Source organism: Xyrauchen texanus, chromosome 29 (genome assembly GCF_025860055.1).
Source record: "Xyrauchen texanus isolate HMW12.3.18 chromosome 29, RBS_HiC_50CHRs, whole genome shotgun sequence".
In the NCBI taxonomy this organism is placed as follows: Eukaryota; Metazoa; Chordata; class Actinopteri; order Cypriniformes; family Catostomidae; genus Xyrauchen; species Xyrauchen texanus.
Genome location: NC_068304.1, coordinates 34,137,534 through 34,152,431, shown reverse-complemented (window position 1 = coordinate 34,152,431; position 14,898 = coordinate 34,137,534). Strand labels below are relative to the sequence as shown.

Sequence of the window (14,898 nt, the reverse complement as noted above, 5' to 3'; positions counted from 1 at the left end):
GACACTTATAAATATACCACTGTTTTAAAATCAGGCGTGATGTGATGATTCCAGTGTCGAGTAAATATTCTGTCCACACAGAAAGCAAAATTGTGTGTGACAGAGAGAACAGTCTTTGTTTTGGGTTCTCTGTTTGTGCCACTTTGCACTGCCAATGCTCTGCACTAGGAAAAAAGACCATGAATGCAACAGAATGCACTTATTTTCATGTCTACCATGATGCTTGTACAAGTGTATAATCACTTTAAAGTATTGATAAAGATTCTTTCTCATGACTTGATTTTTAATCACTTTCTCTCTGTCTATGTCAGGTATGAGGATGGTCAGGTAGGAGATGCTAATATTAACACACAGGAGCCCAAGATACAGAAGGAAATCATGCGGGTGATTGGCACACAGATCTACTCCAGCTGAACAAGGTTTCCCTCGGACACTGCTTGGATTTTCAGAGCTGAGATGGACACATTCCTGGGTTTCAAACTCACTCATGGGTGGAAACAGAGAGGAGCCCAGCATCTCTCTCCTACCTGCCCTCTTTACTCTTCTGGGCTCCATCTATACTTTCTGTTATCCTGTTTTTGTAGGGAGTGTGGGTCATGCATTTCCTCCAGTGTGGTTTTCCTGTTTGGGATGGATGTACAACTGCCTGTTTCTCTCTCAACAGGAAATTAGATTTAAGAAACAGCAGGGACATACGTAGAAGCTTTTATCTGCTCACTTCAAAGAATTGCTGCTAACAGTGCAAAAAAACCCTCCCACATTTCTTTGTGACATCTCTGTGACTACCTTCCGAGTTGCTGTCAGTCAAAACAAGACAAATGCTTGATGGGAGGGGCGGTTGTCTAGTGAAACTGTTTTGAACTTGCTCAAGCAAGTTACATCCATCAAATTCTCTCATTTACTTTTTAAACTCCTTTGATATCAAATGCATCTCTTTGACAAACCGTTTCACACAAGAAGGGGGGAAATTACTATAGTGAATTGCGCCTGCTGATAGCGCCATTTATTTGCACATGCTGTCTGTGTTGTTTTAGAACCCGATTCACAAAAGCAATTATGAAAGTCAGGCAACTGCGCAAGTATAGACAAAAATTTGTACTGAATGCAATTTGCACCACACTGTTCTCCCAGGTTGTGGAGTATGACGTAGATTATCACGATGTGGCATATTTTACTTGGACTGTATAGCATCACTCCACCACTGTGTTCCAGCTACTGAGTTGAAATGCTGAAAGTGTGCTCCACTATACCATGCATCTGGATATATGCCCAGTTATAACACTGATCTCCAACTTAATCATCATTTGATGAATTACTGCTGCCATGATCACTAGAGTTTAAACAAATGTGTCTTTTAAAGAAAATTTCATTTGCCAGCAATAAAAGCGCAACATTAATTGCGCCAGGCAAATAACGCAGATTTTTGTGAACAAGGTAAATTATATTTTTTTCCCCACTTTGGAATGCCCAATTTCCAATGTGCTCTAAGTCCTCATGGTGGCATAGTGATTCGCCTCAATGGCGGCGGATGAATCTCAGTTGCCTCCGCTTCTGAGACCGTCAATCCGTGCATCTTATCACGTGGCTTGTTGAGCATGTTACCGCGGAGACATAGTATATGTGTAGGCTTCACGGTATTCTCTGCGGCATCCACGCACAACTCACCACGTGCCCCACTGAGAACGAGAACCACATTATGGTGACCACAAGGCGGTTACCCCATGTGACTCTACCCTCCCTAGCAACCGGTACAATATTGTTGCTTTGGTGACCTGGCTGGAGTCACTTAGCACGCCCTGGATTCGAAAATGCGACTCCAGGTGTGGTAGTCAGCCTCTTTACTCGCTGAGCTACCAGGCCCCCAATAAGGTGCATTCTTTAATAAGCCCAATTTGCATAGGAAGGAGACATGTTTGTCCTGAAAAGAATGATAAAGATATATTTTAAATATGGCACAGTGTGAAATCAGAGATTAAACTGGATTAAACTGGATTGTGGTGTGTGTGCCAAAAAAGTGCTGCAACTGTTTAGGGAATTTGACCCTAACTTTTGTTTCCTTTAAAACTCTCTTCATTTCTAATTCAATCTGTTCAATTTGTTTCTCACACTAAAAATATTTAAACACGTTAAAGAAAGTCATTTAAAAATGTTTATGCAGTTTTTTGTCACTGAAGTGTAAATGATAGATCTTTGTGCGTTTTTATTGTGTTTGTAAAGCGCAATCTTCATATCTCTGCTTGGCTGCTCTTACTGAGTAATGACATATATTAATATCCCAGATGTATTTATCTCTGAGTTTTTTGCTGAAATCAATTTCCTGACTTTTGTTTCACGGCCCACTGAACTCCACTTGCGTACAAACGCTCGCCGTGATTTATCACGGTACTTTCTCTTTTGGAAAGTCACAGAAACTTAACAGTGGATTTTTCTCTTGCTCTTGGACCAAATGGGAACAAAAATAATATTTACTGTGGTCTCCCATTCACCCACTATAGTTTACTTCCACTCTTCAAACCTGGAAATGTGAAAAGGGTCCATTGATTCCTTTGGGACATTCTGTAAAGCTTGTGTAAAGTGTCTGAGATGTATTTCTGCTCTCAATTCTTGGACATTCCTGAGTGCTTGTTGATAATTTCCACAAAAGCTTACATTCTTTTCTCTGCAGTAGACTTCTATGTGTTGACTTTTTTTCTGTTTGTTCTCTCTGACTCTTTGTAAGCATGTCAAAGTCTCTCAGTTTGTCTTTCTAAGTTGTATATTATTTTGTAGAGTTTGTTTTCAGATGTCGGACTGATGTCTGATTCTCTCTAATGCACCTTCTCTGCGACATGCCCTGTGGCTTTTTTAGACTGGCAAACAAAGGCATGAAATGGTCAGAAATGTTGATTCTTTCTATGAAATCAGGTTTGGAGGCTGTGTGTTGGAGGTGTAAACTTTACCTGTAAATAACAACAATGGGAATGGAGTAATTGTACCTGTGGAATGTTTTTAGCCAGTCTGAGATGAAATTTCTGATTTACTCTTCTTTGGTTATGCTGCGGTATAAAGGTGGAATTGGTGCTGAAACTAAGGAATAAAGAGATTTTGCACATTTGTAGTTTAATTTCTCTGAATGTTATCAATTTCATCAGCACTTGAAGTTTAAGGAGCAATTTATTCATTCAAATGAGGTTCTCACAAGAAAATATACTATAAATCAAATCCTGCTATTCCCTGGTACATGTCCAGCACTGATCACCCGTACAGCAGTTCTCCTCCACTAGAGGGAACTCAGGAGCTACAAAACTCCTCCAACTGTCTCGTTTCTCACACACATGTTGTTTCAGCAATAAAAGGTATCCTGATGAGAGGATGCAGGTTTAGAAGGTGCTTTGTCCTTCATTCTCTCATCTCCTGTCTTTTCCTTTCTTTCTCTGATAGTGTCTTGTGGAGTACAACACATACTTAACAATGAAACCTGCCCCCCAGAATCTTTTGACACCCCTATCCCTGTCGTATGGCGAAACAACCAAGCCAACCTCAAAGATCTTATCCTAGTAATGGTCTGCTGTGAATAGTAAAGTAACAGCAAATCTTCCCTTAACAAGTTGCATTATTTAATGTATCATTCATGTAGCGCACATGGTGTGGGTCGAGTTCTGTGCTGAAGTTTAAAACTTAAGGCTAGTAGTTTGTTCAAATCAATAACCTTAGTTACGAGCAATATAAAGGAATAGTTCACCCAAAAACAAACATTTTCTCATAATTGACTCACCCTCATGCCATCACAGATGTGTATGACTTTCTCTCTTCTGGTGAATATTAATTAGATTTTTGCAAGTGAATGGTGACCAAATTCTTTTTTTACTTTAATTCTTGACATCAGCAGTCTCCTTGGTGATCATGATTTCAAGCTGGATTACACTTCTAGCTTGAAATCATGATCGTACCAAGAGACTTCAATGGCAAAATGTATAGTGAAAAAGGTCTTACATTTTGGTCTGTTCTCACCTATCACTTCTGAAGACATGGGATTAAACCACTGGAGTTATGTGGATTAATTTTATGCTGGCTTTGTGCTTTTTGGAGTGTTCAAGTTTTGTTCACCATTCACTTGTATTGTATGGACCTACCGAGCTAAGAAATATCTTCTATAACCTTTGTTTGTGTTCTGCAGAAGAAAGGAAGCCATACACATCTGGAATAGCATTAGGGTGAGTAAATGATTAGATAAATGTTATAATTTGTAGTGAACTATCCCTTTAATAGTGAAGATGCCTTAACAAACACAACTAATTCTGTCTTCTGCATGTCTCAGGAAAGACATTCAGTAATGACCACACATGTAATGTTTATCAGGAAGACAGTTGGCGGCACCAGAGAGCAGATGAGGGACCCACCCACCTCTTTGTCTTTTTGCTCATATTATTAATTTATTTTTTATTCATTTATTCCTAACTTAATCGGTTTCTTCCATCCTTTGTGTCTTCTTTCTTGGTTTTGGTTCAGCGGTGTCTCAGTGGAGGCAGATGTGCGGTGTGGAAGCCTCTTAATTGTGTCTTTTCTTTAATACGTTTCGGATTAATTCCGTTGTCCTAAGAGACGATTCTAATTCCCTGTTATTTCCACTCCACAAAACTAACACACAGCGCAAACACATTCTCTGCTGCCTCTCACTTCCTTTTGGTTACTTATCCATTCATCCCTATTATTTCACATTTATCTATTAAAAGTTAATAAGACAAGCATTTATTAGTTTGTTAATAAGACAAGCATCATTATTAATATTACTATTTCTCATAGTTAAGATTATATTAAGGAGTAGGATATGGTACATATCATTATAATATTATGAAAGATATTGTGTCAATGAGAGGTCCTCTCTAAAGGCATGTGTGTGTGTGCCTGTGTGTGTGTGTGTGTGTGTGTGTGTGAGCATGTATTTATCACTTTGTGGGGACCAAATGTCCCCATAAGGATAGTAAAACCCGAAATGTTTGACCTTGTGGGGACATTTTGTCGGTCCCCATGAGGAAAACAGCTTATAAATCATACTAAATTATGTTTTTTGAAAATGTAAAAATGCAGAAAGTTTTCTGTGAGGGTTAGGTTTAGGGGTAGGGTTAGGTTTAGGGGATAGAATATAAAGTTTGTACAGTATAAAAACCATTATGTCTATGGAAAGTCCCCATAAAACATGGAAACACAACATGAGTGTGTGTGTGTGTGTGTGTGTGTGTGTGTGTGTGTGTGTGTGTGTGTGTGTGTGTGTGTGTGTGTGTGCGTGTGCGTGTGCGCGCGCGTGTGTTAGAAAATGTTTATTTTAAAGCTTGGCGGGCAGCAGGTGAAGACATCTGAGCTGGCACTCAGCATGGCACAGAGGGCTTGGCAGTGCCAGCATCAGGCAACACACAAATACACATATTTATCACTTCATCCATCACTAGAAGAATCTAAGGATTTGGAAAGTCTTCAACACGATGGAGACAAGTAGATATTTACATTGTCTGCTTAAATAGTTTTTTGTGTGTGTGCTTGGCTGTGCAAAATTCTAAATTCAACCTAATTTCTTTATAATATTCTGGTCTCTATAGATATGGCTTGGTCCTTCCTTCAATGAAAGTCTTTTGGATTATTATTTTCTTTTTGGCCATTTATTCACCTGCCAGGTGAAAATGGTTTGGGATGATTTATGTGCCAAAATACAAAGTAATACTTAAAGCTGAAGTGTGTAACCTTTCTGTGTTCAAGTACTTTCTCTTATCCTAGTATAATATGCAGAGAAAGCCATTTATAAGTACATTTTCTTGACAACTGTCTACTCTGTGGCGCTATGAAAATTCCTCTATTTGTTTTGGTGACCCATCCAGCCTGACTCGGCCAATGGTGTGAGTTGGTTGCAGGACTTTGTGTTTGTTTGATCAACAACTGAAGGGGGCCATATTCAGAGAACTGTTTGAAAACAAACGTTTATTCATGCAATTCCATTTGGTGGCACAGAAATTACACACTTCAGCTTTAAGGTTAGGGGATTGTTCAAATCAACCCTACAAATAAATCTCACACAGACCTGTGAAAATAGATTTATTGCAAAACATTATTTGGCCAATTCATGAACACTTGAAATAGTCAGATCTGACTCAGAAGTCACTATTTGACATGTTTCATTATATTTATACTTTTGACTAATCGTGCTGTCCAGGAGCATAACATTTTACTGGTCTGCTCAAAAATACAACAAACAACTATTATACACACTAAGAAAACATATCAATCAGATTAAAACTTTATTGACAAGACAGCAGTACAGTGTTCCAAAAGCACTGACCATTAACACAATACTATAAAAGCCTCATAAATATATGTCTGTTTTTCTATTCAGTGTGCCCAATCTCTACTTATGTAGTGGCCTTTTCAAGGGTGGGCCGAGGTGGGCAACCCAGAAGAGATTATACTTTGACTTCAAATGCATATTTATAAAATAGTTTAAAAAATGCGTAGATTCTGATTTCTGAAAGTGTGAAAAAACAGTTTGAATATGCCACATCTCTAATGTTAAGGAAAATCTGATTACAAGTTTTTTTGGGGCAATAATTTTTATTGAGGCCCACCCAAAAGTAATTTCCTGGCTACGCTCTTGTACATTTGTACAGTATTGCAAGAGTTGCAACATACAGTAGCTGTGTATGTACAATCAGAAATTGGCATGTAAAATAATACATTGCAAATACACAAAAGTGATACTGACAAATAAAATACAATATTAATGGTATAAAATTAGGTAAAATAAAATAAAATACAGTACAGACTAAACTGAGAATGTTGCAATTTATGAATTAAAACAAATAAATGAATGTCTGTGTCTCATGTGGCATTCTGGGATGCTCCCCTGAGATTTCTGTCTAGCTTTGATGCAGCCTTTGAACGTGTGTGTGTGTGTGTGTGTGTGTGTGTGTGTGTGTGTGTCACTTTGTATCAACAGAGATGTTCCCAGCCCTCCCCTCCTGCTCTAGCTTCTTCAAAGCTGCCCACCCTCTCTCCTTTTCCCTGCCAACACAACACAACACACTAACCACAATCCTCCTATGTGTTCATCACAAACTGCTCACACTGTCCTGAACCCTCAAACTCTGACAGAGGGACATACCTGCACTGCTTCACCTGTCACCAGCATTAATACTCTGTATAATCACCTCTTCTCATGCACTCTCTCTCCTTCTTTCTCGGTTTTGATGTTGCTTCTCTTCTCACACAGATTAAGGCACTCTGTGTAAACATGTCTGATCATGATTGCCTCTAGCTATTTAGGTTTAATTTCATGCATTTGGATTATGGAATGTGTCAGAATGCAATTCTCAGCATTGCTGCTATTTCAGGCATTACAGTAAACGGTCTTCTTCTATTGTCAAATTTCTCTTTCAGGTCCATTCTGGTCATTGTGGAGCAACAGTTTGGCTGGTGTCTTGCATAATGAATAAAACTGTTCCTACCTAAATAATAACTTACTGGCAAAGTCATGTGAAGGTAACGCTGTCGCCCCTTGATTTCTGAGATTTATTTCCACTATATTAACGGAATAAATAATATGCGTAGTCTTGCAATGGAACCAAACACTTGCAATTCGTTGGCCAAGTTTTGCAACTTCTGCATTTGTGTACTTGAGTAAGTTTCTAGCCTAAAAGTGCACAAGCAATCAAAGTGAAATGATCCCTTTCCTTTTGTCTTTTTGCATCCAACATCAGCAAACCTCTTTTTTTTCAACCCCTCCTATTAATTAAAGACCACTTTTCACCATCCAATCAATTCCTGGTAGATAATATCAAGTTCCGGCCTACATTTTGGATGTCTTTTTAACACACTATTGCTTAGGTTCAGGCAAAAGTTTTACATTAGGGAGGTATGTTTTAAAAACATCCATCTAAAATTCACCTTAAAACCTCATCTGAACATGACACCATTTTACTCGCTTTTGGCACCCCCAGCTGCCCATTTAACTGGAAACCTTCAGCCAAACATGTAACACAGCTCATAATTTTATAATTGAAAATTTGTTGTCATGTTCACGTACATTTGAGGTGATTATACCATTGTAGCAATTCCCTATTTACAATTAGCCATGATTTATTTAATTCAAGAGTGAAAGTGTCCAATAACATGATGGTTACTGAGATTAAGCGAGAAGTATTCAACTGGTCGTGTGATCCTAAATTTGCAGCCCCCATGAGTGCACCCCTCCCACATAAGGTTACTGATATGACTAGAGTCCTCATTTCATGTGAGTGGTTATGATTTTATACATGTTTCATAATTACAGAAAAGCTTTTTTTGATTGGTTTGATTTGGTAAAGCTTGATGTACCCATGGATGTACCCATGAGTACATGCACAGACCATATTATCCAAGCTAATAAAGTCCTCCAGCACCATTGTAATAAACCATCTGAAAGCGAACAACACAAAGTAAGGCCTAAATAAAAATAAACTGCACAGATAATTGTAGTTACTTGTCAGCCATGACCTATGACTATGACACATCTAATAATCATTCAGTGAAGACTTGGAAACCATGTCTATTTTTTATGTATCTGTCTATGTTTTCAATATTATCATGGTTGGGGAAAATTTAACAGGGTTACCTTTGTGGCAATGCACTCACATCCAGTTTCAGAGGAAAAACATGAGTTAGCATGTGCGGTTTACTCGAGACCGCAAGTGCTGAAAGCTGCATGGGGTAAGTGTGGTGGAAGCCCCCCCCAAATCACTTGATTAAACTGAAAATACCCACTCCCTCCCCCCCAAAAAACAGCAACCCACGAATGCTCATATTCAAAAGCAATACAAAAAAACTAGCCCAAAGTCACTAATAATAAGATGTAATAAGTCAGATGAAGAATCACTCTGTATGTGCTATAGCAGCCAAACATGTGATTGGCTGCTGCTGTAATCAATCACGCAATCAGCCATGTTTTTTAAGGACTGCTGTAGTCATTAATGCGTTCGGTTAGAGTTGAGAAAGTTGGACATAAATAATCTCTTACGTAACGTTAGCATCAACTGTAATGTACTTCTACTTATTTTTATACATTGGGATACCAAATGCTGGGGTGGCAGATGGGGTGGCAATGCTTTTTCTTTTACATTTGGAAATGCATCACAATGGAAGTAAAATAGGTTGCGAATGTTGTTTCATGTTGACTTTAACGTCCAACATACACAATCAAGTTTTGAAGTATTTGTGTGTTGTGACATTATAATCTCAACTCTGGAGAGCCGTGTTTCTGTTATTAGGCTGTTTAATATGAAAGGCTTTTTTACAAGTCAATACTCTTTCAAATGGCTTCATTGTAATGCTAATTAGTTAATCCTTAATAGGGAATTATCCTGTTCAGCAGAACTTAGTTTAAAGCTTTATTTAACAGCATTTTACTTATTTGAGCATTTCAGTGGACAGCTGAATAAGTCGATTTCACTGATATTAAAATAAACATGCAATGAAAGATTATTCATAATCCTCTCAAAGCCTGCTTTATGTGTGCATTTGGGTTATTTCTGTTATCTCAAATCTCTTTTTGACCAAAGCAGTGTCTGTTTTTTATGCCGCAGTGCGACAAGCGTTTGGGGGTATGTGTGTGTGTGTTTCTCAGTTATGTATGTTAAACATGACATGGGTCATGCAGCATGTCAGTGGATAAGACTCCTATCAACCGTGTTTTGATGTTTTTGTTGACAAGTAAAAGTTTCAACATATACATTAGAGGAAAATGGACTGCATTTCCTTATCTCACACAATTGAAATGAAGGGAGGCACAGTATGTGGTGTAAAGCCAAGAAAACAATGTTTTAAAATCTGCTGTAAGAGGGAAATGTACATATTTACCATTTTTATAATGTTGTAGCCCACGCACAGGCAGAGTTTTCTTGTTGTGTAGCTCTATTCTAGTCAAGTGTTCTTCGTTGCTGGAATGCTTCAGGAGAGGAGTACAAGAACCAGGAATTAAAGGAATTGTTCACCCAAAATGACAATTCTGCTGCTGCTGCAAAATAAATAAATAAAATAAAATAAAAATAAGACACCATTAAAGTAGTTAGTATGACTTGTGCACTATATTCCAAGTCTTCAGAAGCCATATGATAGCTTTGTGTGAGGAACAGACCAAAAAATATTTTATCTTACTCTACACTACAGCTATTCAATCATTATTTGACTTCAGAAGACATGGATTATAGTGTTCAAGTCTTGTGGACTACTTTTATGGTACCTTTATTGTATTTTCTGTCCTTTGTCTGAGCCTTTCAGTCCCTGCTCACTGTATGCTTTCAGTGTATGGAAAAGAGCAGCATGAACATTCTGCTACAAATCTCCTTTTGTGTTTCTCAGAAGAAAGTAAGTCTGGTTTGAAACAACATGAAGGTGAGAAAATTATTACTGAATTAAATTTTTTGGGTGAACTATTCCTGTGCTGTTCAAATAACCCTCAAGTCAGACCATATCAGACAATTCCAGACCAGAGGAGAGGTAAATCCACAAATGCACATTTACATTGTTACCCTCCCCTGAGGGCCAAACCCTGCCTTCCCCTGTCACAACATCCAATCAGATAAGTTTGACTAGTAATGATAAAAAAAATGACACTCAGTGTGTGTATGTGTATATGTGTCCATCATCCATCAGCTGTTGTTTATTTGCTGTTTGTACTCATTGTTGTTTGATGGATCTGCAGACAAGTCTTATTTCCTCAGCGAGCTCACGATTAACACACAGTAATGCGATTATTGTGACAACACATGAAATGTGGGCAGCACTGGACTGGACTGGATTATGACTGTGTCTGAAAATGACCCCCCCTCTCTCTGTCTCTCTTCCACACTGGATCATTTGTTCCATTAAGTCAGCTGTTTCCTTCCATCCATCCATCCATCCATCCATCCATCCATCCGTTATTTTTTAAATTACACACATTAGCTTTAATACTGTATGTATTTTTCCCTTAATGTGAGAGGGAATTAAAAACAAATACAACAATTTTGACATTTGGGTATGAAAATAAACCTGCTACTGGCAGAAAACAATACTTTTTTTAAGTTTTGTTTTTTAGAACTGAACAGCTTGTGTGTTTTCGAGTGTTTCTGAGTCATCTGAAAATCACTGCAAATGACACAATGTTCACATGCTGCAACACCAAAAGCAAATATGTAAAAAAGAGAGCTTCCTAACAAGCTGTCCATGACCAAAATCCCTCTGTTAGCAGCATGATGGGACCCTGCTGAGGGTGAACTTTAGTTCTGACATCAGAGTTGCTCACGGTCAAAACGGTTCTCTGAGGAAGAAGGATTAAACCCGGTTTGTGTGCGGAAGAATGTGTGTGAATATTTTCCCATCAATCAAAGGTTTTTTGCATTTAGCTGATATGGAAATGTTATATGTAATCATACTTTTGACCACATTGACTTGCACCAAGTAATGAGCTTAACAAGACTGAAAAAACAGAACTGTATTCTTTTCCTTTTCAACAAACACATTCATATGCCGCTTTCTTACTTTTTTCTAACTCATAACGGGCTGCATATTTTCTCATCTCTATAAGGCACATGAATGCTGATAGATGTGTTGGTCTGCTTCAGAGGATCAGGGGGCGGCAACCAGAGAGGATTCTGGGATTACTTCGCTTCTACTAACTGCATGAGTCACGACCCTCTCTGTGACCTCTCGTGTGTTTGTCTTTCATCTATTTATTCCCTGTCGTTTACTGCGCTGGTCATTTTTCCATGTCTGCAGTCCAGCTGGAAGCAGTAAGAGTCATACAGAGTCTAAACCGGCTGAATGCCTCTTTCATCAGAGGAAGTCTTGCATTAATATGATGTCATAGATGTTCAGAATTAGAGCAAGCAGACACAGAATTGAGCCCCAGGTAGATGTGCAGAAGTTTTACAGGAGAAAATAAATAAATACTGTAAATGATGAAGTCAGAGAGGCTGTGTCATGTCTGTCTCTCTCTCTCTCTCTCTCTCTCTCTCTCTCTCTCTCTCTCTCTCTCTCTCTCTGTCTCTCTCTCACTCACACTCACACACACACACACACACACACACACACATGTTGGTCTACCTATCATTATGAGGACTTTCCAAAGACATAATGATTTTTATACTGTACAAACTACAGAGTCTATCCCCTAAATCTAACCCCCCCCCACACACACACACACACACACACACACACACACACACACACACACACACACACACACACACACACACACACACACACACACACACAGAGCAGGGTTTTTGTGTATCTGCCTCATAACTCATCCGTGCCTCAGGAAACCCTGATATGTGCCTCGCAAACTCGGCACAATAACATCCAAGATAAAGTACCTGTATTCGGGATGTTACGATCACAGCTGTGCTGCTGTTCCCAGCTGAGGGATGCATTTATAATGTATTTAAAGTGTTTAATTACACTTAACGATGAGTATGAACTTATTAAATATCTCAAACTTCAAGTGGATTTTTAAAGCAATAAAACAAGGCAAATGGCATAACAACTGTCCATTAACTGAATTGATTTAACTGGGCAAATTCCATATTTAAGTTGACTTTGGAAAAAATTACCTACCATTAAAAATATTAACTGGAGTAACAAGTGACAACTAGCCCCGCTCTATCTTGTGCAATTTTCAGTGGCGCTGAAGAATAACTAGAAGAAATGTTAAACATTAGATAATTCATGAGGGATTTCAGCACCACGGACAGCAACAAGTTGCTCGTTTAGGCCGAAGAAAATGTTTAGCCTACTTGCATAAAGTCGGAATTGTGCAATATAGGCTACTGGATGCGATCACAGATATATTAGGCTATTGTTTTGAAACTTAAATATGGTTTGATAAAAGTTTTTTTAATTAATTATCGATTAATTCATAATCTAATTTTAAAATAACACAAAGGATGTTTTTTAAATTGGTTTTTTTCATGTTACCTACTACATTACTGCATTACAAACATGCAGCTGATTGTAAAAGTCATGTTTTGAGATCATTTGTGTACGTTTGGCCCCACACGCCCCTCTGCCCGCCATACAAATGTTTATATTCTCGCTCCGTCCCACACGGGGGGCTCTTTGCTCACGCCGCCCCGTGATTGGCCATACCGGGTTTATTATGCAAATGAGTCGCGGGTCTTGTCAAAATCCGCGCGTTGACGTCACGAGTCAGAGTGGCAGCTGACACACAGAGAGTGAGACAGATGGAGAGAGGAATGAGAAGTGAAAGATTCCTGAGGAGAAAACAAGAGTGAAGAGAAACCGAGAAAGAGAGATTGAGACAGTGAGGAGAGAAATAAAATAAAGAGGAGAGAGAGAGAGAGAGAGAGAGAGAGAGAGAGAGAGAGAGAGAGAGAGAGAGAGAGAGAGAGAGAGAGGAGTGGATGATAGAGGGCGCGAGACTCAGAGCGCGCGGGAGGGAGAAAGATGGCCACTATAACGGCGGAGAATGGCTTCAGCACCGCGAACAGCTCCGGCAGAATGAACGGACTCAACAGCGCGATCCCCATGAAAGATCACGACGCCATCAAGCTGTTCATCGGTCAGATCCCGCGCAACCTGGAGGAGAAAGACCTCAAGCCGCTCTTCGAGGAATTCGGCAAGATCTACGAGCTCACAGTGCTCAAAGACCGATTCACCGGGATGCATAAAGGTCGGTGTGCTGGTGGACTTTTATTACTTGTGATTTCTTCTCATTATGGCGTAATTGATTTGATTTTGCGAGTCTGAGCGCGCGCGTGTGATCAACACATGTGCACATCCGCCTGTCTTCTTTCCAACATCCAAAAACTCCAGCATCAGTGCCACCATTCAGTCTTAAAAATAAAGCTACCAAAAGTTTATTTTTCTTTCTTTTTTTCTGATTGATGTATAAGAGAACCCTGAGTTCTATTGGCTCTTTAAAACCATCAGGTTTCAGGTTTACTAGAGCTTCAAATAACTTTTCCTCTGTGAATGGATAAGATAAATAAGTTTAAAATGTTTTGCCAGGTAACCAAAAAATGTACTTCATGTGGTCTAAATCTCCAATCAAATATTATTTAATATGACTTTATCAACTGGAATGCAAAAGATTACACCAACAAGTAATTTTTTTTAAGGGTGACATCAGGCAGATAGCTCCTTAAGGCAACAATCACACATTTCACAGTGTACTGATCTGAAGATCACACAGTATAATGTAACACGAAGAACCTTTTTCTCTCCAAAGTACACTGAAAAAAGTAGTAACCTGCAATTGCCACCTCAAGGATTTATACTTTATCTAACCCATAAAAAATACTTTTGTTGTCAGGTTGATTTAGTTATATTAAATCATTTTGGACTTGAATAAAATTGTACGTTACTTCATGAAGAACATTTAAATGATTATAATTTTTTTACAGTGTACATACAGTATCCAACTCAATAATCCCTATACTGAGTAAAATGAGTCTTGATTAGAAGAAGAGGCTTCTTTGTTGAACAGTGGGTTAGATCTCCTAAACATGTGCATGAATTGGTAACATCTAAATTAATAGGTTTTATTTAAATCAATAGCATTATTGAGCAGGCCTATGGCTGAATCAACCTGACTATATTAGGGTACTCCAATAACAGTATTTGTTTAAGGGTCAGATCAGGTATAGCTCCTTACAGGCCTACCTGAAAAATCGTTTACAATTCCTTTTTTAAGGAATATCCCAAAAATATCCAGTTCTGCAAATGGAAATGCCTTGTTGATGAGAGAGGTCAACAGAGAATGGCCAGAATGTTTATAGTAACTCAGTTAACCGCTCTGTACAATTGTGGTGAGAAGAACAGCATCTCAGAATGCTATCCCGAGATGCGGGTTGGCACTGTTTTGGTGGCACGAGGGGGACCTACACAGGCATTAGGCAG

General features: G+C 38.8%; 2 protein-coding genes across 3 annotated transcripts in view; both read left to right on the top strand.

Moving 5' to 3' along the window:
- Positions 1-3,082, top strand: part of LOC127623305 (protein mono-ADP-ribosyltransferase PARP6) — a 29,535-nt gene extending 26,453 nt beyond the window's left edge. For both annotated transcript variants that reach the window (XM_052097706.1, XM_052097707.1), the window contains one exon: positions 312-3,082. In XM_052097706.1, the coding sequence (XP_051953666.1) occupies positions 312-414 (103 nt within the window). In that variant the 3' untranslated portion in view covers positions 415-3,082. The remainder of the gene's footprint in view (positions 1-311) is intronic.
- A 10,281-nt stretch (positions 3,083-13,363) lies between these two features.
- The window catches only part of LOC127623309 (CUGBP Elav-like family member 4), a 144,795-nt gene continuing 143,260 nt past the window's right edge, over positions 13,364-14,898 (top strand). The window contains exon 1 of the mRNA XM_052097714.1: positions 13,364-13,669. Coding sequence (XP_051953674.1) covers positions 13,444-13,669 — 226 coding nt within the window. The 5' untranslated portion in view covers positions 13,364-13,443. The remainder of the gene's footprint in view (positions 13,670-14,898) is intronic.